This window comes from Bombina bombina, chromosome 6 (genome assembly GCF_027579735.1).
Source record: "Bombina bombina isolate aBomBom1 chromosome 6, aBomBom1.pri, whole genome shotgun sequence".
In the NCBI taxonomy this organism is placed as follows: Eukaryota; Metazoa; Chordata; class Amphibia; order Anura; family Bombinatoridae; genus Bombina; species Bombina bombina.
In genome coordinates this window covers 1,079,347,025-1,079,371,149 of record NC_069504.1, presented here as the reverse complement: position 1 = coordinate 1,079,371,149, position 24,125 = coordinate 1,079,347,025, and the positions used below count along the sequence as shown (strand labels likewise).

Below are 24,125 nucleotides of genomic sequence, written 5' to 3'. Positions count from 1 at the left end.
TTCTGTTTAAGAGGGGTATGATTTTAGCACAAGTAACTAAAATCCATTACTGTTACCACGCAGGACTGTTGAAACAAGAGAACTTCAGTTGGGGGTAACAGTTTGCAGACTCATCTGCTTCAGGTATGACTAGTCTCCTTCTAACAACACAGGCTAATGCTAGATGACAGTCATTTTTCTCCTCAGGGAAAACGGTAAGCCATTTTTCTTTCACCTCAGCAAAAAAGATAACAGGCTTCCCCTTTTTGTTTTTTATGCTGGTAGACACTGTTAGGGGCTAAATCGATTGGTTTTTATTACAATATTATACCATTTGAAATATTTTATAAGCTCACATACACTTGGGAACGTTTTTTATTGATCTGGCTTGTTTTAGACACCTAAATCTAGTCAGGAAGGCCCCTTCACTCTAGTGTGCTGAGGGAGGAAGCTTCATTTTGGCACTTCAGCTGTGCAGTTGAATTTCAAGGCAGTGCATGCAGATTCATGTGAGAGGGTCCTGTGGTTCAGAAAGTGACTCCAAAAGGCTTTTTTCTGTGAATGGTGACCCCTAAGGAAGGTAAAAAGCTGCAGCAAGGCTGTAGCTGGGATTGTGGTGTGTAAAAACGGTTAAATCCAACAATTAGCTCCGGTTTGCTTGTTTTAAGAGCTAGAGTCTCCATATTTGCTGTGCAATACTTTCTAAGCATTAAGACACTGGGGTCCAAATTTCAGAAAAATCGGATATTGCCTTCATAGTTTTGTGAACATTCAGAAATAAATGTGTCATTTTATTATTTAAAGAGACAGTAACGTTTTTGTTTAAAATCGTTTTTATTGCATTGTTTGCCTGCCTAAATCTGTTTAACATGTCTGTTCCATCAGATAACCTATGTTCTGTGTGTATAGAGACAAATGTGGTTCCCCCTTCGAGTGTTTGTGATAATTGCACCATAGCGTCCAAACAAAATCAGGACAGCTCTGTTATTTTTCATAATGTTGCCCAAGATGATTTATCTAATGAAGGTAGTGGGGATAGCTCTACATCCTCTCCTTCTGTGTCTACACCAGCTTTGCCCGCGCAGGCGACACCTAGCCCGCCAGTGCTTATTTCTATGCAACAATTATCAGCAGTAGTGGATAATTCTATAGCAAATCTTTTATCCAAACTGCCAGTTTTTCAGAGAAAGCGTGATTGTTCAGTTTTAAATACAGATAAAAAGGATGAACAATCAGACGCTGACGATGCCTTATCTATTTTACCCTCACATCAATCGGAATTGGCTGTGAGGGAAGGGCTGTCTGAGGGTGAAATTTCAGACTCAGGAAAAATTTCTCAACTGGCAGAACCTGATCTAGTGGCATTTAAGTTTAAGCTAGAACATCTCCGCGCTTTGCTTAAGGAGGTATTAGCTACTCTGGATGACTGTGATTCCATGGTAGTACCAGAGAAGTTGTGCAAATTGGACAAATTTTTAGAGGTCTCAGTGCACGACAACGCTTTTCCAATACCTAAGAGGGTAGCGAACATAGTGGAAAAGGAGTGGGAGAAGCCAGGTGTACCCTTTGCCCCACCTCCTATATTTAAGAAAATGTTTCCCATAGTAGACCCTAGAAGGGACGCATGGCAAACGGTCCCGAAGGTTGAGGGAGCTGTTTCAACACTAGCGAAGCGCACAACTATTCCTATAGAGGACAGCTGTGCTTTCAAAGATCCTATGGATAAAAAATTGGAAGGATTGCTTAAAAAGATTTTTGTTCAGCAAGGGTTCATCCTTCAACCAGCTACGTGTGTTATTACTGTCACTTCAGCGGCGTCCTTTTGGTTCGAAGAACTAGAAAGGTCGCTCCAGAAAGAGACTTCCTATGAAGAAGTCATGGACAGAATTCACGCATTAAAGTTAGCTAATTCCTTTATATTGGATGCCGCCTTTCAAATAACGAAATTGGCGGCGAAAAACTCAGGTTTTGCTATAGTAGCGCGGAGGGCGCTTTGGCTAAAATCCTGGTCGGCAGACGTGTCGTCCAAGACTAAGTTACTGAATATTCCTTTTTGGGCCGGAATTGAAGGAAATTATTTCAGACATCACTGGGGGTAAGGGCCATGCCCTCCCACAGGAATAGGCCTTTTAAGGCTAAGAACAAGTCTAATTTTCGTTCCTTTCGCAATTTCAGGAACGGACCGGCTAATAACTCCACTGCCGCTAGACAAGAAGGTAACGCGGCCCAGCCCAAACCCGCTTGGAAGCCCATGCAAGGCTGGTTGGTGTGTTGGTGTGAATCCAAAGGATTCTCTTGGAGTAAGATTAAAATTCCAAAGATTCTCTCCTTTCTCCAAGAAGGTTTGGATAAAGGATTGTCAGCTAGTTCTCTAAAAGGACAGATTTCTGCATTATCCGTCTTGTTGCACAAACGACTGGCAGCTTTGCCAGATGTACAAGCTTTTGTTCAGGCTTTGGTTAGAATCAAGCCTGTTTACAGACCCATGACTCCTCTTTGGAGTCTAAATTTAGTTCTTTCAGTTCTTCAAGGGGTTCCGTTTGAACCTTTACATTCCATAGATATTAAGTTACTATCTTGGAAAGTTCTGCTTTTGGTTGCTATTTCTTCTGCTAGAAGAGTTTCTGAATTATCTGCTTTGCAGTGTGATCCACCCTATCTGGTGTTCCATTCAGATAAGGTTGTTTTGCGTACTAAGCCTGGTTTTCTTCCAAAAGTTGTTTCCAACGAGAACATCAACCAGGAAATAGTTGTTCCTTCTTTGTGTCCGAATCCAGTTTCAAAGAAGGAACGTTTATTACACAATTTAGATGTTGTTCGTGCTTTAAAGTTCTATTTAGGAACAACAAAAGATTTTAGACAAATCTCATCCTTGTTTGTCGTTTACTCTGGTAAGAGGAGAGGTCAAAAAGCTACTGCTACCTCTCTCTCTTTCTGGCTGAAAAGCATTATCCGCTTGGCTTATGAGACTGCCGGACGGCAGCCTCCTGAACGAATCACAGCTCACTCTACTAGGGCTGTGGCTTCCACATGGGCCTTCAAGAACGAGGCTTCTGTTGATCAGATATGTAAGGCAGCGACTTGGTCTTCACTGCACACTTTTGCCAAATTTTACAAATTTTATACTTTTGCTTCTTCGGAGGCTATTTTTGGGAGAGGTTTTGCAAGCCGTGGTGCCTTCTGTTTAGGTAACCTGATTTGCTCCCTCCCTTCATCCGTGTCCTAAAGCTTTGGTATTGGTTCCCACAAGTAATGGATGACGCCGTGGACCGGACACACCAATGTTGGAGAAAACAGAATTTATGCTTACCTGATAAATTACTTTCTCCAACGGTGTGTCCGGTCCACGGGCCGCCCTGGTTTTTTTAATCAGGTTGAAATTTTTCTTTCTTTATACACTACAGTCACCACGGCACCCTATAGTTTCTCCTTTTTCTCCTAACAGTCGGTCGGTTGACTGGGGGGCGGAGCCAGAGGGGGAGCTATATGGACAGCTCTTGCTGTGTGCTCTCCTTGCCTTTCCCTGTGGGGGAGAACATTTCCCACAAGTAATGGATGACGCCGTGGACCGGACACACCGTTGGAGAAAGTAATTTATCAGGTAAGCATAAATTCTGTTTTTAGCCGTGGGCTGCTGTAGCAGCTAAAATCGGCAATCGGTTGAAACAAATAATGGAGCTTTCTACATGAAGTATCTTATACTTCATGAATGAAAGTGCCCTTTATTTGTTTCAATAGTAAATCCTAGCGTTTATACAACGCTAGGGTTTACTTTCACTTTAACCAAAGGTTACCAAGATAATAAATCAAATTTCGATAATATAAATAATTTAGAACGTTAAACCTCTTAGACAGGTGGCATACCCTGTACGTTGGCTGTTTTTACTGTAAGGGATTAAATAGCTGGATGGAGACATGTAGTAATAGCTCTAACCTGCTAAGGACACATGATATACAGGGTACATCTGTGTCATTAAGGGGTTAAAATTGCATCCTCTATCTGAATGATTTTACTTTTGACTTTACTGTCCCTTTAAAAATGACATTTTTACCCCCTATGTTCTCTTATGCATTTAGTTATATACTATACTTACTGACGTGTTGTCTAAGCAGCATTACTTTAAGAACTAAAGGAACATTAACCCGTTAAAGATTGTAATATAAAAATGGTTGTTTGTGTATTTTTAAAAAACTTTGCTTTAAATTTTCGTTATTTTTATCCCCTTTTCTATAATTTGCACATAGTTTGTTTTTACTCCATTCACAGTTTCTATGTAATGGCGGTCACAATGTTGGGAGCTAGGATTTCCCCTTAGCATCTCTCCTGCTAAGGATAGATATACAAAGTTTTATATCAGGGTGGATTATATTTAAATCACTAGTAAATGAGACCAATTTAAAAAAAAAAAAATTAAATCATGGTTTTCATTTTTTAATTAATAACTTTTCATATTTCTCCAGTGATCAGTTACTGATTTGGTTATGTATAATTAGATATGCATAGATAGATTATTGGGAGGTGAACTATCTCCAGTTTTTAATAGGTTAATCATTCCTATGTGATCAACTTTTCAGTGGTACTTTATTGGAAGGAGAAAATTGATTACCATAACTTTATTTATTTAACTAAAATAAAAGCATATTTCATTTTTAATGCTTGCTCCTCGTCCTTGTGCAGATCTACACCACTCTGAGCATTCTTCTATTCATTGAGCGTCTTGAAACTTAGTATGGATTGATTCTGTGTACATAGATTTGCAGGGAAGCAATGGTATTAAAAGCAAAGTAAAGTCAACATTAAACTTTAATGATTCAGAAAACGTCTTTTTTTTTTAAAAAAAAAATCTGTTTTACTTGCCTAACTTGCTTTGTTCTCTTGGTATCCATTATTGAAATGCATACATAGGTAGGCTCAGAAGCAATGCACTACTGTGAGCTAGCGGCTTGTCACTGTCTCATCCAATATGTTCAGCTAGGCCCCAGTAGGGCATTGCTGTCCTTCAACAAAGGATACCAAGTGAATGAAGAAAATTTGATAATAGAAGTAAATCTGAAAATTGTATACTCCATCTGAAACCCAAAGTTTTTTTCATGATTTTCCCTTTTAAAGCTATTTCTGAACTCTGTTTATTTTATAACATTTTTGCTGTGAAGGGGCATTTTATTTCTGCAGACACAAATTCAGTTTTGACAACCAAAAAAACAGTGATATCTTTAAAGGGACATTAAACAATTCAAGATATTAATATAAATTTTTTAATTACGTGTATTCAATTAAAACAACTTTTCATTATACTTTCATTATTTTTGTTCTGCTTTCCTGTAATTTAATTTTAAATATTGTGTGCTTTCCAATTCATGTTAAACATAGAAGTGCAGACACAGGTATTTTCCACACAGTCTTCAGTTGACCATTCTAGTAAGCCATTTATAACCATTCCTAATTGGCCTCAGTGTAACCTAAGTTACAATATGGCACGGCCTACTGCTTTATTAACATTAATTTTATCCTTTTTTCAATATTCAAAGAACAAATATAATTTTTAAAAACGAATGTACAAATTATTCTCAGGCTAATCTTTGCTCTGAATATCTAATTCAAGCAATGATTTATTTAGTATTTAAAGGGGCACTAAACCCCAAATTTTTCTTTCATGATTCAGATAGAGCATGCAATTTTAAGAAACTTTCTAATTTACTCCTATTATCAAATTTTCTTCGTTCTCTTGCTATCTTTATTTAAAAAGCATGAATATGATGCATAGGAGCCGGCCCATTTTTGGTTGAGAACCTGGGTTATGCTTGCTTATTGGAGGGTAAATGAAAGCATCAAATAAGCAAACGCTATCCGTGGTGCTGAACCTAAAATGGGCTTGCTGCTAAGATTTACATTCCTGCTTTTAAAATAAAGATAGCAAGCGAACGGAAAAAAAATGATAATAGAAGTAAATTAGTTGCTTAAAATTTCATGCTCTATCTGACTCACGAAAGAAAAACTTTGGGTTTAGTGTCCCTTTAATGTCCCTTTAAGATAGAGAAAATACCCAAAATAATTTTACAGAAACCTCTGGGGTAGCATAACATTGTAAATGGATCAGTGGAATTAATTTACCCCCCAAAAAATTAAACCTTACAGCCATGAATATACATCATCTTACTATATAATTAAAACTGATCTATATTTTAGAATGTATAACCTTTAGATTATAATGTATCGAGTCCACGGATTCATCCTTACTTGTGGGCTATTCTCCTCCCCTACAGGAAGTGGCAGAGAGAGCACCCACAGCAGAGCTGCCCATATAGCTCCCCCCTTAGCTCCACCCCCAGTCATTCTCTCTGCCTGCTTAACTGCTGGGAAGGGCAAAGAGGAGTGTGGTGACAAAAATGTTAGGTTTTTATTTTCTCAAGCAAAAGTTTGTTAAAAAAAAAAAAGCAAAAGTTTGTTAAAAGTGCTGAGTCTTTTTTACTGGTTTTGATGTTTTTTTCAATCCGGTTTTGCCATTAAGGGGTTAATTGTTTATTTGCATAGCTGTGCAAATTTACTAAGGCTATATGATACTACTGTAAAAATTTCGTTATGTTTACTGCTTTTTTACACTGCAGAATTTGTGCAGCTTTTTTTCTCTTAAAGGCACAGTACCGTTTTATTTCTAAGTGTTATTTACTTTGATTATAGTGTTTTCCAAGCTTGCTTGTTACATTACTAGCCTGTTTAACATGTCTGACACCAAAGAAAATCCTTGTTCAATATGTTTGGAAGCCATTGTGGTACCCCCTCTTAGACTGTGTCCCAATTGTACTGATATTTCTAAACTATAAAGAACATATATTAGCACTTAAAAATAGAGCAATAGATGATTCTCAGAAGTAAATGAGGGTTTAGCATCTAGCTCTCCCCAAGTTTCACAACCAGTAACAACCGCACTAGTGACGCCAAGTACCTCTGCGTCAAATTAATTTATTTTACAAGACATGGCCACAGTTATGAATACAACCCTCACAGAGGTTTTATCCTGACTGCCTGGTTTTCAAGGAAAGCGGGACAGCTCTGGGTTAAGGAAAAATACTGAGCAGTCTGACGCTTTAATAGCCGTATCTGATATGCCCTCACAATGCTCTGAGGTAGGGGTGAGGGATTTGTTATCTGAGGGAGAAATATCTGATTCAGGAAAGACGCTTCCTCAGACAGATTCTGATATGACGGCCTTTAAGTTTAAGCTTGAACACCTCCGCTTATTGGTCAGGGAGGTATTAGCAACTCTAGATGATTGTGACCCTATAGTGGTCCCAGAGAAATTGTGTAAGATGGATAAATACTTAGAGGTTCCTGTTTACACTGATGTTTTTTTCCAGTCCCTAAGAAGATTGTGAATATTATTGCTAAGGAGTGGGATAGACCAGTTATTCCGTTCATTCCCCCTCCTGTTTTTAAGAAAATGTTTCCCATATCGGACACCATGCGGGACTCGTGGCAGACAGTTCCTATGGTGGAGGGAGCTATTTCTACTCTGTCCAAGTGTACAACTATACCTATTGAAGTCAGTTGTGCTTTCAAAGATCCTGTGGATAAAAAATTAGAGGGTCTCCTGAAGAAAACTTTTGTTCGTCAAGGTTTTCTTCTTCAACCTATTGCGTGCATTGTTCCTGCAACTTCTGATTTCTGGTTTGAGGCTCTAGAAGAGGCTGTTCAGATGGAGACTCCATTAGAAGAAATTTTGGACAGAATTAAGGCCCTTAAATTGGCTAATTCTTTTATTACAGATGCCGCTTTTCAACTGGCTAAATTAGCGGCAAAGAATTCAGGTTTTGCCATTTTAGCATGCAGGGCGTTATGGCTTAAATCCTGGTCTGCTGATGTGTCATCTAAAACTAAACTTTTGAACATCCCTTTCAAAGGAAAGACCCTATTCGGGCCTGAACTGAAAGAGATTATTTCAGACATCACTGGAAGGAAAGGTCATGCCCTCCCTCAGGATAGATCAAATAAGATGAGGACCAAACAAAATAATTTTCGTTCCTTTTGGAATTTCAAGAGTGGTCCAGCTTCAGCTTCCTCTGCTGCAAAGCAAGAGGGGAATTTTGCCCAATCAAAGTCAGTCTGGAGACCTAACCAGGCTTGGAACAAGGGTAAACAGGCCAAGAAGCTTGCAGCTGCCTCTAAGACAGCATGAAGGGGTAGCCCCCGATCCAGGACCGGATCTAGTAGGGGGCACACTCTCTCTCTTCGCTCAGGCTTGGGCAAGAGATGTTCACGATCCCTGGGTTTTAGAAAATGTGTCCCAGGGATATTTTCTGGAATTCAAAGGCTCTCTTCCAAGGGGGACTTTTCATATTTCTCGATTATCTGTAAACAGACAAAGAGAGAGGCGTTCTTATGCTGTGTAGAAGACCTACATACCATGGGGGTGATCCGCCCAGTCCCAAAAGAGGAACAGGGGCTAGGTTTTTACTCAAACCTGTTTGTGGTTTCCAAAAAAGAGGGAACTTTCAGATCAATCTTGGATCTCAACATTCTAAACAAGTTCCTCAAAGTTCCATCATTCAAGATGGAGACTATTCGGTCTATTCTACCTCTGATCCAGGAGGGTCAATATATGACCACCGTGGACTTAAAGGATGCGTATCTACACATCCCTATTCACAGGATTTTCACAAGGGTGCTAGGGTCCCTTCTGGCGGTTCTACGACCACGGGGCATAGCAGTGGCGCCTTATCTAGACATCTTAATTCAGGCGTCAACTTTCCAGCTATCCAAGTCTCACACGGACATTGTGTCGGCTTTTCTGAGATCTCACGGGTGGACGGTGAACATAAGAGTTCTCTCGTCCCTCTTATAAGAGTTTCCTTCCTAGGGACTCTGATAGACTAGGTAGAAATGAAAATATTTCTGATGGCGGTCAGAAAATCAAAGCTCTTAACCACTTGCCGAGCTTTTCATTCCATTCCTCAGCCATCAGTGGCTCAGTATATGGAGGTAATCGGACTCATGGTAGCGGCAATGGACATAGTTCCTTTTGCCCGCCTACACCTCAGACCACTACATCTATGCATGCTCAAACAGTGGAATGGGGATTATGCAGATTTGTCTCCTCAACTGCATCTGGACCAGGAGACCAGAGATTCTCTTCTCTGGTGGTTGTCTCAGGACCAATTGTCTCAGGGAATGTGTTTCCGCAGGCCAGAGTGGCTCATTGTAACGACAGATACCAGCCTGCTAGGCTGGGATGCAGTCTGGAACTCCCCATAAAGCACAGGGCTTATGGTCTCGGGAGGAATCTCTTCTCCCGATAAATATTCTAGAACTGAGAGCGATATTCAATGCGCTTCAGGCGTGGCCTCAGCTTGCTGTGGCCAAATTGATCAGGTTTCAGTCGTACAACATCACGACTGTAGCTTATATCAATCATCAAGGAGGAACAAGGAGTTCTCTAGCGATGATGGAGGTAACAAAAATAATCCGATGGGCAGAGGATCACTCTTGCCATCTCTCAGCAATCCATCCCAGGAGTAGAGAACTGGGAGGCGGATTTCCTAAGTCGTTGGACTTTTCATCTGGGGGACTGGGAACTCCATCCGGAGGTATTTGCCCAGCTGATTCAGCTATGGGGCACACCAGAATTGGATCTGATGGCGTCCCGTCAGAATGCCAAACTTTCTCGTTACAGGTCCAGGTCCCGGGATCCCAAGGCGGTACTGATAGATGCTCTAGCAGTGCCTTGGTCCTTCAATCTGGCTTATGTATTTCCTCTCCTCCTACGTCTGGTTGCCAGAATAAAGCAGGAGAGGGCTTCAGTGATTCTGATAGCACCTGTGTGGCCACACAGGACTTGGTATGCAGACCTAGTGGACATGTCCTCGGTTCTACCATGGACTCTGAGGCAGGACCTTCTAATCCAAGGTCTGTTCACGCATCCAAATCTAATTTCTCTGCGTCTGACTGCTTGGAGATTGAACGCTTGATTCTATCAAAGCGTGTTTTTTCCGAATCGGTAATTGATACCTTAATTCAGGCTCGAAAGCCTGTCACCAGGAAAATCTATCATAAGATATGGTGTAAATATCTTCATTGGTGTGAATCCAAGGGTTACTCATGGAGTAAGGTCAGGATTCCTAGGATATTATCTTTTCTCCAAGAAGGATTGGAGAAGGGTTTTTCAGCTAGTTCCTTAAAGGAACAGATTTCTGCTCTGTCTATTCTTTTGCACAAACGTCTGGCTGAGGTTCCAGACGTTCAGGCGTTTTGTCAGGCTTTAGTTGGGATCAAGCCTGTGTTTAAACCTGTTGCTCCGCCATGGAGTTTAAATTTAGTTCTTAAAGTTCTTCAAGGGGTTCCGTTTGAACCTTTGCATTCCATAGATATTAAACTTTTATCTTGGAAAGTTCTGTTTTTAGTAGCTATCTCCTCGGCTCAAAGAGTTTCGGAGTTATCTGCTTTACAATGTGATTCCCCATGCAGATAAGGTAGTGTTAAGTACCAAACCTGGGTTTCTTCCTAAGGTGGTATCTAATAAGAATATCAATCAGGAGATTGTTGTTCCTTCACTATGTCCTAATCCTTCAAAGAAGCAACGTCTATTACACAATCTTGATGTGGTTCGTGCTTTAAAGTTTTTTATTTACAAGCTACGAAGGATTTTCGTCAAACCTCTGCTTTGTTTGTTGTCTACTCTGGACAGAGGAGAGGCCAACAGGCTTCGGCAACTTCTCTTTCTTTTTGGCTAAGAAGTATAATACGCTTAGCTTATGAGACTGCTGGCCAGCAGCCTCCTGAAAGAATTACAGCTCATTCTACTAGAGCAGTAGCTTCCACATGGGCTTTTAAACATGAGGCCTCTGTTGAACAGATTTGTAAGGCGGCGACTTTGTCTTCGCTTCATACCTTTTTCTAAATTCTATAAATTTGATACTTTTGCTTCTTCGGAGGCTATTTTTGGGAGAAAGGTCTTACAAGCAGTGCTGCCTTCCGTTTAAGTTCCTTCTTTGTCCCTCCCTTCATCCGTGTCCTAAAGCTTTGGTATTGGTATCCCACAAGTAATGGATGAACCCTTGGACTGGATACACCTTTACAAGAGAAAACAAAATTTATGCTTACCTGATAAATTTATTTCTCTTGTGGTGTATCCAGTCCACGGCCCGCCCTGTCATTTTAAGGCAGGTGTTTTTTTTATTTTTAAACTACAGTCACCACTGCACCCTATAGTTTCTCCTTTTTTTCTTGCTGGTCTTCGCTCGAATGACTGGGGGTGGCAGTTAGGGGAGGAGCTATATAGACAGCTCTGCTGTGGGTGTCCTCTTGCAGCTTCCTGTTGGGAAGGAGAATATCCCACAAGTAATGAATGAACCCGTGGACTGGATACACCACAAGAGAAATACATTTATCAGGTAAGCATAAATTTTGTTTTTGATTTTAAAAGGAAACTATTAAACCTATCTATATATTCACATAATGGAGTAAATTATTTTATTTATGCATTGGGTATCTATAGTATGTTTCTGAAATAAAATGTATACCCCCAATTGTAGGATTTATATGTAATGAATACTAGAAATGTGCATTTTTTTGATTCGGAATAAAACAAATGCCGCATATGACTTTCTCTAGCGGCATTCAGCTCTTTTTCAGAGCTGGACTTCTTTGTGTGAAAGTGCAAATCTAGATCTGTGTGCTACACTTTATATTTAGAAGAAATCTGGCTATGTAAAGAGCTGAATTGTGCCAGCAGTGGACATAGTCAGCATTCGTTCTATGCCGAATCAAACTAATGTCCATACCTACTGCATACAGATACGACGAAAATAAATCTCAAAATACTTCGGTAAAGAAACATCTAGTTTCAAGAATAATTTAATTCATAATCAAGGAAAGCACAGTGCTTTTTAGTATTTCTCTTGTAAGATGTATCAAGTCCACGGATTCATCCATACTTGTGGGATATTCTCCTTCCCTACAGGAAGTGGCAAAGAGAGCACCCACAGCAGAGCTGTCTATATAGCTCTTCCCTTAGCTCCACCCCCAGTCATTCTCTTTGCCTACTCTAAGTACTAGGAAGGGTAAAGTGAGTGTGGTGACAAAAATGTCCCAGATGTTCAAGCGTTTAGTCAGGCCTTGGTTAGGATCAAGCCTGTATTTAAACCTGTTGGTCTGCCATGGAGCCTAAACTTAGTTCTTAAAGTTCTTCAAGGGGTTCCGTTTGAACCTATGCATTCCATAGATATTAAGCTTCTATCTTGGAAAGTTTTGTTTTTAGTAGCTACCTCTTCGGCTCAGAGTTTCTGAGTTATCTGCTTTACAGTGTGATTCACCTTACCTTGTTTTCCATGCAGATAAGGTTGTTTTGCGTACCAAACCTGGGTTTCTTCCTAAGGTTGTTTCTAATAGGAATATCAATCAGGAGATTGTTGTTCCTTCACTGTGTCCTAATCCTTCATCAAAGAAGGAACGTCTGTTGCACAATCTTGATGTGGTTCGTGCTTTAAAGTTCTACTTACAAGCAACTAAAGATTTCCATCAAACATCTTCATTGTTTGTTGTTTATTCTGGTAAGGGGAGAGGTCAGAAGGCTACGGCTACCTCTCTTTCCTTTTGGCTGAAAAGCATCATCCGTTTGGCTTATGAGACTGCTGGCCGGCAGCCTCCTGAAAGAATTACTGCTCATTCTACTAGAGCAGTGGCTTCCACATGGGCTTTTAAAAATGAGGCTTCTGTTGAACAGATTTACTTTTTCCAAATTTTCCAAATTCGATACTTTTGCTTCTTCTGAGGCTTCCGTTTAAGGTACCTGTCTTGTCCCTCCCTTCATCAGTGTCCTAAAGCTTTGGTATTGGCATCCCACAAGTATGGATGAATCCGTGGACTCGATACATCTTACAAGAGAAAACATAATTTATGCTTACCTGATAAATTTATTTCTCTTGTGATGTATTGAGTCCACGGCCCGCCCTGTTTATTTAAGACAGGCAGTATATTTTTATTTAAAAAACTTCAGTCACCACTGCACCCTATAGTTTCTCCTTTTTCTTCCTAGCCTTCGGTCGAATGACTGGGGGTGGAGCTAAGGGAGGAGCTATATAGACAGCTCTGCTGTGGGTGCTCTCTTTGCCACTTCCTGTAGGGAAGGAGAATATCCCACAAGTATGGATGAATCTGTGGACTCGATACATCACAAGAGAAATAAATTTATCAGGTAAGCATATATTATGTTTTTATATTTTCTTGTTACTCCAGCCCCTGTTGTATTCAAGGACCATTATAGCGACAATTACATGCTCTTCCCACAAATTAGAGCATGTAGTGTTTTTTTACTTTAAAAAGTTTTCTCTAAATTACCATTCTTCTAACATCCGCTTTATATGTTCACCTTTATAATATCTTTTTTTATTCATTTTGTGCTCCTTCTTTACATATATATCCATGCATTTTTGTTGCATACATTTGATTATATAGAATGGTGATAGATATATATATATAATCTCGCTCTCTCTTTCTCGCTCTCTCTTTCTCTCTATCTCTCGCTCTCTTTCCATAAATGGTTCGTAGGATCATAAATCTTTTGAACTTTCATTTTTTTTAGTAAAATTTACCTTGTATTTCAGTTCATGGACATGTTCTTTTTTTTAAAGCCGTCTGTCTCTTCTGCTGGAAACGGAAAAAGCTTGTGAAGTCTATAGTATGCACTCCTAGTTCTTATGAGGTTTTGAAAACCCACAATGATTAAATTACAGGAAAAAATAGGCAAATGAATACAAATATAGGTAGAAAACCCTTTATCCAAACAGCTTGGGACCAGGAAAGGTTTGGATTTTGCAAAATATTACAGCTTGGAGAGGCGATGGAATAAAGTATAAACATCTTATGTCATTTAGGCAATATTTATATGTCCTAATACAACTTATACATGCAACCTTAAGGTAATTTCTATAATTTTTAATGCTTTTGTAAACATAGTACCACCAGAAAGAGATAGTATGGTACTGTAATCTGGTAATATTTGTTGCTTTAAATAGCTTATTTACATTTTAAGAACTCTCAAACCAGACAGAGAAGATTGTGATTAAATATCAGTAAAAAAAAAGTTATTTTTGATACTTCTATTTTTTCTAATTGACTAAAAAGTTTGGATTTTGGCATTCTGGATTTGAGGATAAGTACCCCTGTATTGAAATGTTTTCATTACTGCACATATTGTAAGCATTTTATATTAACACTTTTAACAACATATATAATATATTAGACTTTACTTGAATAAAAAGTTTATCTCAAAGGAAACCCATCAACCAGAATATCTCCAACTAATCATTTTATAGGCAATATTATTGAACTCTTCAACACAATTATATCCTGATATTGCCTAATGCCTCAAACCTCCATAAATATTGACTAGTTGTAGATAGTGATGTCGCGAACCTAAAATTGTGGGTTCGCAAACCGCCATAGACTACAATAGGCAGGCGAACTTTAAAACCCACAGGGACTCTTTCTGGCCACAATAGTGATGGAAAAGTTGTTTCAAGGGGACTAACACCTGGACTGTGGCATGCCGGAGGGGGATCCATGGCAAAACTCCCATGGAAAATTACATAGTTGATGCAGAGTCTGCTTTTAAGCCATAAAGGGCATAAATCGCCTAACATTCCTAAATTGTTTTGAATAACGTGCTTTAAAACATCAGGTATGATGTATCGATCAGGTAGTGTAAAGGTTACGCCCGCTTCACAGTGACAGACCAAACTCCCCGTTTAAAGGGACAGACTACACCAGAATTTTTGTTGTTTAAAAAGATAGATAATCCCTTTATTACCCATTTCCCAGTTTTGCATAACCAACACAGTTATAATATACTTTTAACCTCTGAATATCTTGTATCTAAGCCTCTGCAAACTGCCCCTTTTTTCAGTTCTTTTGACAGACTTGCAGTCTAGCCAATCAGTGCCTGCTCCCAGATAACTTCTCGTGCACGAGCACAGTGTTATCTATATGAAATACGCACACGTGTGAAGGAAACTGACTATTATTTAACAGTCAAAAAAAAGTGTTTTTTTTTTTTTTAATCTACACTACTGTTACACCAGATATGAGTGGTGGCACTGGGCAAGTGGGTACAGTATACGCTGTGAGCCTGACACACACGCTTACAGGCAACTGCAATTAGATTACACAGGGAAAAAAAAAAGCAGCCCTAAAAAGGGCTTTTTGGGGTGCTGTCCTTACAGCAGAGATCAGATGAGTCCTTCAGGACTGTAGTGGACACTGAATACACTAGCCTAGCTATTGATTTCCCTATTAAATCAGCAGCAGCTACACTGTCCCTCCTCTCCCTAAGAATGCAGCTTCCGAATGAATCTAAAATGGATGCTGTCCAGGAGGTAGGAGGGTCTGGGAGGGGAGGGTCTGCTGCTTTTTGGCTGGAATGTGCCTGCTGACTGTGAGGTACAGGGTCAAAGTATTACTCAATGATGACGAATAGGGGGCGGATCGAACATCGCATATGTTCGCCCGCTGCGGTGAATGCGAACATGCTATGTTCGCCTGGAACTATTCGCCGGCGAACTATTCGCGACATCACTAGTTGTAGACAGTGTTGGAAAGCGTTTGCTTTTATAAGGAAATGTTCATTTTTTAGCATTGCATTTAATATTTTTTTTTTTTTGTGTGTGTGTTATCTTTAAGACTAGCAGTAACATCAGCACTAGGTTAATAAATGTATTAACTGCAGGTAAAAAAATTATTTGCTGTTGATATAATAATTTATATAATAATCAAAATTAAAATGTGCCTGAGTGAATTTGAATTTTATAGTGATGGTATATCCTAGCATTTGTGAAACACTAGGATTTACCATTGGAACAAATAAAGGGGACTTTAAGTCATAAAGTTCCGTTATTTTGTGTGAAGCATTCACCACATTTAGCTCCTCAGGCAGCCTACGGCTTGCTTTTATATAATTTGTAATACCTTAAAGGGACATAAATCAGGTTCAGATCTGTGCATATCCTAAAAAAGCTAATTTAAACATAGTTTGCATAAAAAAATTGTTTAAAATTGCTGGCAAGTATTTTAAAAAATTTCAAAAATAAGCAAAAGGAATTGCATAACAGCCAACTCCACCCCCTCTTACCAGTGTTTAGACACAGGCATTGTTTTTCAACTGAGTTCACAGCTTCTAAGTATGCTCCAGCAGATAATCCCTATGCATTTTTACATTCTACCAAAACAGTACATATAATAGATAGTCATAGAAGGAAATGTGTTGGGGGAGTTAGAGGTTTACAATTAAAAAAATAAAGGGTTAATGGCAAGGCACTGCAGTATAAATTTGCAGGTAAAATAATTAAAGTGCATATTATATTTTGGCTCTATCCAAACTTGTTTTATGTCCCTTTAAGCTAGTACACCACTGTAATACGAAAGGTAATAGTTTGAACAAATGTAGACTAGCATTTGCATTTTAGAACACAAAAACCAAACTAAGGACGTACACAGGAGATTTGTGACTGGTGGTGAAAAGCTTAAGTTTTAATTATTTTATTTAAAAAAAAATATGAATTAAAGTCTGGATTTGGACATTTGTACCTATATGTTAGCAACAAATACAACTTTTTGTTATAAATCTGATACTCAGCTGTTTCCTGACGCACTAATGCTGTCCTGTCCAGTCTGTATTCAACTGGTTGAATTTATAATTAGCTTACTGTGTTTTAGGAAAGAGGTTGATTTAATGAGGATGTGGAGTGAAAATGGAGTGCACAGGTTTTGCGAGGGAATACAAAATATGTGGAGCATCCTCTCACTGCTCTTGTGTGTCCTGGTTGAGTGGATGTTTTTTATAATGTCAATTTAAAAAAGGCAGCTAGAATTCTAAAAGCTACAAAAATGTGTTGGAATTCTTCCCTATATCAAATATTTGGTTATTTTTTGTGAAGATCATGATTTTAGTTAAAAATCCAGATTCTTATAGAATTTAAAGGGATATTAAAACTTGTAAATGCTAGATATTATCTATTCAAAAGAATTGTTATGCAGATGTGTGTGGGTTTTTTTTCCCTTTAAAAAAGTATTTGTTGTTGAAAATGTCATGTTTTTGTGTCCATAAAGTGCTACCATGTTATAACCTAGGTTTCCATCCATAAATGGGTCACTACAGTATGGAATATAGCCGTGTTAAATGATTACAAAACAGTGTCAAAAAGCCCCTCAGCAATTTTATATTTATTATTATATTTTTTTATATTTTATTTTGTTTCCTTGATATATTTTTTAAAAGGATACCTAGGAACACTCAAGAGCTGCTGATTTGTTGCTGCACATATATGCCTCTTGGGATTGGCTGACCAGTGTGTTCAGATACCTACCTGTAGTGCATTGCTGCTGAATCTTGAAAGAAAATTATGGGGTTCGTGTCCCTTTAAGTGATGTAATAGAGCTTGCATATTTGTTTGGATGTGCGATTTGTATTGGTGCTATCACAGGCACCACTTTATGGGAAAAGCACATCGATCTCAGTATGACCGTATTTTCACCTCATCTGTCACACTGTGATTGTTTGTTTTATATTTTAATAAATTAATTCACTTAAAATGTAATTGTATAATTGATTTTAAAATATCAATTGTTGAGATGAATTAATGTAATATGTAATTCTTAAAATTATGATTGTAATTTATTTACTTTATACGCTCATTAGTCTGTGTGTATATGTATGTATATACAAATCCTATATTACTTAATCTATTTTCGATTGCTATTCCCATTTTTTACAGACTCAATGTTTAATTTCCCTTTAAAGTTGCCTGTTTAAGGGACGTGAAACCCAAAAGCGATAGTAGTGCACTACTGGGAACTAACTAAACATATTACTACATATCACTAAGCCAATAGTTTCCAGCTCCTAAACCAACCGTGCTGTACTTTTCAACAAAGTATACTAAGAGAACAAAGCTAGTTAGATAGTAGAAGTCAATAGGAAAGTTGTTTAAAATGTTATGTTCTTTCTGAAACATTAAAGAAAATGTTTGCGTTTCATGACCATTTAATGCTTCGCTAATTTTGAAATGTTGTCCTTTTTTTTTTTTTTTTTTTTTTTTTTTAATAGACCTTTACCAGACTGGTCATTTCAGTAAACCTTTCCTTTGCTTGTCTTGATTTACCTTTCCATTTCACAGCCATATCCAGAAGACCCAGCAGTATATAAACCACTTTCCCAAGAAGAACTACAGAGGATAAAAAATGAAAAGAAGCAGAAACAGAACGAAAGAAAGCAGAAAATATCAGAAAACCGCAAACATTTGGCCAGTGTGCGAGTTGTGCAGAAAAACCTAGTTTTTGTTGTTGGGCTCTCACAGCGTCTCGCAGACCCAGAGGTAAAAATGATTCTTTAGAAAAAATCAGGCTGCATAACAGTTAAGTGTACTGTATGGAATGGCGCTTACTCAGAGCTGTTTTAATTGGCCAACTACTAGTTCCTTGTTTTTCTTCATCTTGTTGTGAGGATATTGACCCTATGTAATTTCTTGTTCTTCCGACAAAGGATATAAAGGTGTCCAAAGAAAATTCTCTAATGTTAAAGCGTTTTATTATTGCACATTTGTTTGCATAGAACTTTTTGAATCCCTTCAAAAAAACAATGAACCCCTGCAACCTAGCTGAACACATCTGGTAATCCAGTGACAAGAGGTGTATGTTCGTAGCCACCTATGTCCAGCTATCTTCCAGTAGTACATTGCTATTTCGGAGCTCATTTAGATATTTTGACAAAAGATACTAAGACAACAAAGTAAATTTTATTTTAGTAGTCCATTAATAAGTTAATGCTTAATTTGAATTTGGAATGTTACATTTTGGCTTTAATGTCCCTTTCTCCAACATAGGTGTGTCCGGTCCACGGCGTCATCCTTACTTGTGGGATATTCTCTTCCCCAACAGGAAATGGCAAAGAGCCCAGCAAAGCTGGTCACATGATCCCTCCTAGGCTCCGCCTACCCCAGTCATTCTCTTTGCCGTTGTACAGGCAACATCTCCACGGAGATGGCTTAGAGTTTTTTAGTGTTTAACTGTAGTTTTTCATTATTCAATCAAGAGTTTGTTATTTTCAAATAGTGCTGGTACGTACTATTTACTCAGAAACAGAAAAGAGATGAAGAATTCTGTTTGTATGAGGAAAATGATTTTAGCAACCGTAACTAAAATCCATGGCTGTTCCACACAGGACTGTTGAGAGCAATTAACTTCAGTTGGGGGAACAGTTTGCAGTCCTTTGCTGCTTGAGGTATGACACATTCTAACAAGACGATGTAATGCTGGAAGCTGTCATTTTCCCTATGGGATCCGGTAAGCCATGTTTATTACGATTGTAAATAAGGGCTTCACAAGGGCTTATTTAGACTGTAGACATTTTTTGGGCTAAATCGATTGATATTAACACTTATTTAGCCTTGAGGAATCATTTATTCTGGGTATTTTGATATAATAATATCGGCAGGCACTGTTTTAGACACCTTATTCTTTAGGGGCTTTCCCAAAGCATAGGCAGAGTCTCATTTTCGCGCCGGTGTTGCGCACTTGTTTTTGAGAGGCATGGCATGCAGTCGCATGTGAGAGGAGCTCTGATACTTATAAAAGACTTCTGAAGGCGTCATTTGGTATCGTATTCCCCTTTGGGTTTGGTTGGGTCTCAGCAAAGCAGATACCAGGGACTGTAAAGGGGTTAAAGCTTAAAACGGCTCCGGTTCCGTTATTTTAAGGGTTAAAGCTTCCAAAATTGGTGTGCAATATTTTCAAGGCTTTAAGACACTGTGGTGAAAGTTTGGTGAATTTTGAACAATTCCTTCATGTTTTTTCGCAATTGCAGTAATAAAGTGTGTTCAGTTTAAAATTTAAAGTGACAGTAACGGTTTTATTTCAAAACGTTTTTTGTACTTTCTTATCAAGTTTATGCCTGTTTAGCATGTCTGAACTACCAGATAGACTGTGTTCTGAATGTGGGGAAGCCAGAATTCCTATTCATTTAAATAAATGTGATTTATGTGATAATGACAATGATGCCCAAGATGATTCCTCAAGTGAGGGGAGTAAGCATGGTACTGCATCATTCCCTCCTTCGTCTACACGAGTCTTGCCCACTCAGGAGGCCCCTAGTACATCTAGCGCGCCAATACTCCTTACTATGCAACAATTAACGGCTGTAATGGATAATTCTGTCAAAAACATTTTAGCCAAAATGAACCCTTGTCAGCGTAAGCGTGAATGCTCTGTTTTAGTTACTGAAGAGCATGACGACGCTGATATTAATATCTCTGAAGGGCCCCTAACCCAATCTGAGGGGGCCAGGGAGGTTTTGTCTGAGGGAGAAATTACTGATTTAGGGAACATTTCTCAGCAGGCTGAATCTGATGTGATTACTTTTAAATTTAAATTGGAACATCTCCGCATTTTGCTTAAGGAGGTATTATCCACTCTGGATGATTGTGAAAATTTGGTCATCCCAGAGAAACTATGTAAAATGGACAAGTTCCTAGAGGTGCCGGGGCTCCCAGAAGCTTTTCCTATACCCAAGCGGGTGGCGGACATTGTTAATAAAGAATGGGAAAGGCCCGGTATTCCTTTCGTCCCTCCCCCCATATTTAAAAAATTGTTTCCTATGGTCGACCCCAGAAAGGACTTATGGCAGTCAGTCCCCAAGGTCGAGGGAGCGGTTTCTACTTTAAACAAACGCACCACTATTCCCATAGAGGATAGTTGTGCTTTCAAAGATCCTATGGATAAAAAATTAGAAGGTTTGCTTAAAAAGATGTTTGTTCAGCAGGGTTACCTTCTACAACCCATTTCATGCATTGTCCCTGTCACTACAGCCGCATATTTCTGGTTTGATGAACTGATTAAGGTGCTCGATAGTGACTCTCCTCCTTATGAGGAGATTATGGACAGAGTCAATGCTCTCAAATTGGCTAATTCTTTCACTCTAGACGCCTCTTTGCAATTGGCTAAGTTAGCGGCTAAGAATTCTGGGTTTGCTATTGTGGCGCGCAGAGCGCTTTGGTTGAAATCTTGGTCGGCTGATGCGTCTTCCAAGAACAAGCTACTAAACATTCCTTTCAAGGGGAAAACGCTGTTTGGTCCTGACTTGAAAGAGATTATCTCTGATATCACTGGGGGTAAGGGCCATGCCCTTCCTCAGGATCGGCCTTTCAAGGCAAAAAATAGACCTAATTTTCGTCCCTTTCGTAAAAACGGACCAGCCCAAGGTGCTACGTCCTCTAAGCAAGAGGGTAATACTTCTCAGGCCAAGCCAGCTTGGAGACCAATGCAAGGCTGGAACAAGGGAAAGCAGGCCAAGAAACCTGCCACTGCTACCAAGACAGCATGAAATATCGGCCCCCGATCCGGGACCGGATCTGGTGGGGGGCAGACTCTCTCTCTTCGCTCAGGCTTGGGCAAGAGATGTTCTGGATCCTTGGGCGCTAGAAATAGTCTCCCAGGGTTATCTTCTGGAATTCAAGGGACTTCCCCCAAGGGGGAGGTTCCACAGGTCTCAGTTGTCTTCAGACCACATAAAAAGACAGGCGTTCTTACATTGTGTAGAAGACCTGTTAAAAATGGGAGTGATTCATCCTGTTCCATTGAGAGAACAAGGGATGGGGTTCTACTCCAATCTGTTCATAGTTCCCAAAAAAGAGGGAACGTTCAGACCAATCCTAGATCTCAAGATCTTAAACAAATTTCTCAAGGTCCCATCGTTCAAGATGGAAACCATTCGAACTATCCTTCCTTCCATCCAGGAAGGTCAATTCATGACCACGGTGGATTTAAAGGATGCGTATCTACATATTCCTATCCACAAGGAACATCATCGGTTCCTAAGGTTTGCATTCCTGGACAAACATTACCAGTTCGTGGCGCTTCCTTTCGGATTAGCCACTGCTCCAAGGATTTTCACAAAGGTACTAGGGTCCCTTCTAGCTGTGCTAAGACCAAGGGGCATTGCAGTAGTACCTTACCTGGACGACATTCTGATTCAAGCGTCGTCCCTCCCTCGAGCAAAGGCTCACACGGACATCGTCCTGGCCTTTCTCAGATCGCACGGCTGGAAAGTGAACGTGGAAAAGAGTTCTCTATCCCCGTCAACAAGGGTTCCCTTCTTGGGAACAATTATAGACTCCTCAGAAATGAGGATTTTTCTAACAGAGGCCAGAAAGACAAAACTTCTGGACTCTTGTCGAATACTTCATTCCGTTCCTCTTCCTTCCGTAGCTCAGTGCATGGAAGTGATCGGGTTGATGGTAGCGGCAATGGACATAGTTCCTTTTGCGCGCATTCATCTAAGACCATTACAACTGTGCATGCTCAGTCAGTGGAATGGGGACTATACAGACTTGTCTCCAAAGATACAAGTAAATCAGAGGACCAGAGACTCACTCCGTTGGTGGCTGTCCCTGGACAACCTGTCACGAGGGATGACATTCCGCAGACCAGAGTGGGTCATTGTCACGACCGACGCCAGTCTGATGGGCTGGGGCGCGGTCTGGGGATCCCTGAAAGCTCAGGGTCTTTGGTCTCGGGAAGAATCTCTTCTACCGATAAATATTCTGGAACTGAGAGCGATATTCAATGCTCTCAAGGCTTGGCCTCAGCTAGCGAGGACCAAGTTCATACGGTTTCAATCAGACAACATGACGACTGTTGCGTACATCAACCATCAGGGGGGAACAAGGAGTTCCCTAGCGATGGAAGAAGTGACCAAGATTATTCTATGGGCGGAGTCTCACTCCTGCCACCTGTCTGCTATCCACATCCCGGGAGTGGAAAATTGGGAAGCGGATTTTCTGAGTCGTCAGACATTGCATCCGGGGGAGTGGGAACTCCATCCGGAAATCTTTGCCCAAGTCACTCAACTATGGGGCATTCCAGACATGGATCTGATGGCCTCTCGTCAGAACTTCAAAGTTCCTTGCTACGGGTCCAGATCCAGGGATCCCAAGGCGGCTCTAGTGGATGCACTAGTAGCACCTTGGACCTTCAAACTAGCTTATGTGTTCCCGCCGTTTCCTCTCATCCCCAGGCTGGTAGCCAGGATCAATCAGGAGAGGGCGTCGGTGATCTTGATAGCTCCTGCGTGGCCACGCAGGACTTGGTATGCAGATCTGGTGAATATGTCATCGGCTCCACCTTGGAAGCTACCTTTGAGAAGAGACCTTCTTGTTCAGGGTCCGTTCGAACATCCGAATCTGGTTTCACTCCAGCTGACTGCTTGGAGATTGAACGCTTGATTTTATCGAAGCGAGGTTTCTCAGATTCTGTTATCGATACTCTTGTTCAGGCCAGAAAGCCTGTAACTAGAAAGATTTACCACAAAATTTGGAAAAAATATATCTGTTGGTGTGAATCTAAAGGATTCCCTTGGGACAAGGTTAAGATTCCTAGGATTCTATCCTTCCTTCAAGAAGGATTGGAAAAAGGATTATCGGCAAGTTCCCTGAAGGGACAGATTTCTGCCTTGTCGGTGTTACTTCACAAAAAACTGGCAGCTGTGCCAGATGTTCAAGCCTTTGTTCAGGCTCTGGTTAGAATCAAGCCTGTTTACAAACCTTTGACTCCTCCTTGGAGTCTCAATTTAGTTCTTTCAGTTCTTCAGGGGGTTCCGTTTGAACCCTTACATTCCGTTGATATTAAGTTATTATCTTGGAAAGTTTTGTTTTTAGTTGCAATTTCTTCTGCTAGAAGAGTTTCAGAATTATCTGCTCTGCAGTGTTCTCCTCCTTATCTGGTGTTCCATGCAGATAAGGTGGTTTTACGTACTAAACCTGGTTTTCTTCCAAAAGTTGTTTCTAACAAAAACATTAACCAGGAGATTATCGTACCTTCTCTGTGTCCGAAACCAGTTTCAAAGAAGGAACGCTTGTTGCACAATTTGGATGTTGTTCGCGCTCTAAAATTCTATTTAGATGCTACAAAGGATTTTAGACAAACATCTTCCTTGTTTGTTGTTTATTCAGGTAAAAGGAGAGGTCAAAAAGCAACTTCTACCTCTCTCTCTTTTTGGATTAAAAGCATCATCAGATTGGCTTACGAGACTGCCGGACGGCAGCCTCCCGAAAGAATCACGGCTCATTCCACTAGGGCTGTGGCTTCCACATGGGCCTTCAAGAACGAG

At 39.9% G+C, this 24,125-nt stretch overlaps 1 protein-coding gene across 7 annotated transcripts in view; it reads left to right on the top strand.

Annotated features, from left to right (window-relative positions):
• Window positions 1–24,125, top strand: part of CNOT4 (CCR4-NOT transcription complex subunit 4) — a 541,039-nt gene that overhangs the window by 148,933 nt on the left and 367,981 nt on the right. For all 7 annotated transcript variants that reach the window (XM_053718981.1, XM_053718986.1, XM_053718983.1 and 4 more), the window contains exon 3: window positions 18,142–18,339. In XM_053718981.1, the coding sequence (XP_053574956.1) occupies window positions 18,142–18,339 (198 nt within the window). The remainder of the gene's footprint in view (window positions 1–18,141; window positions 18,340–24,125) is intronic.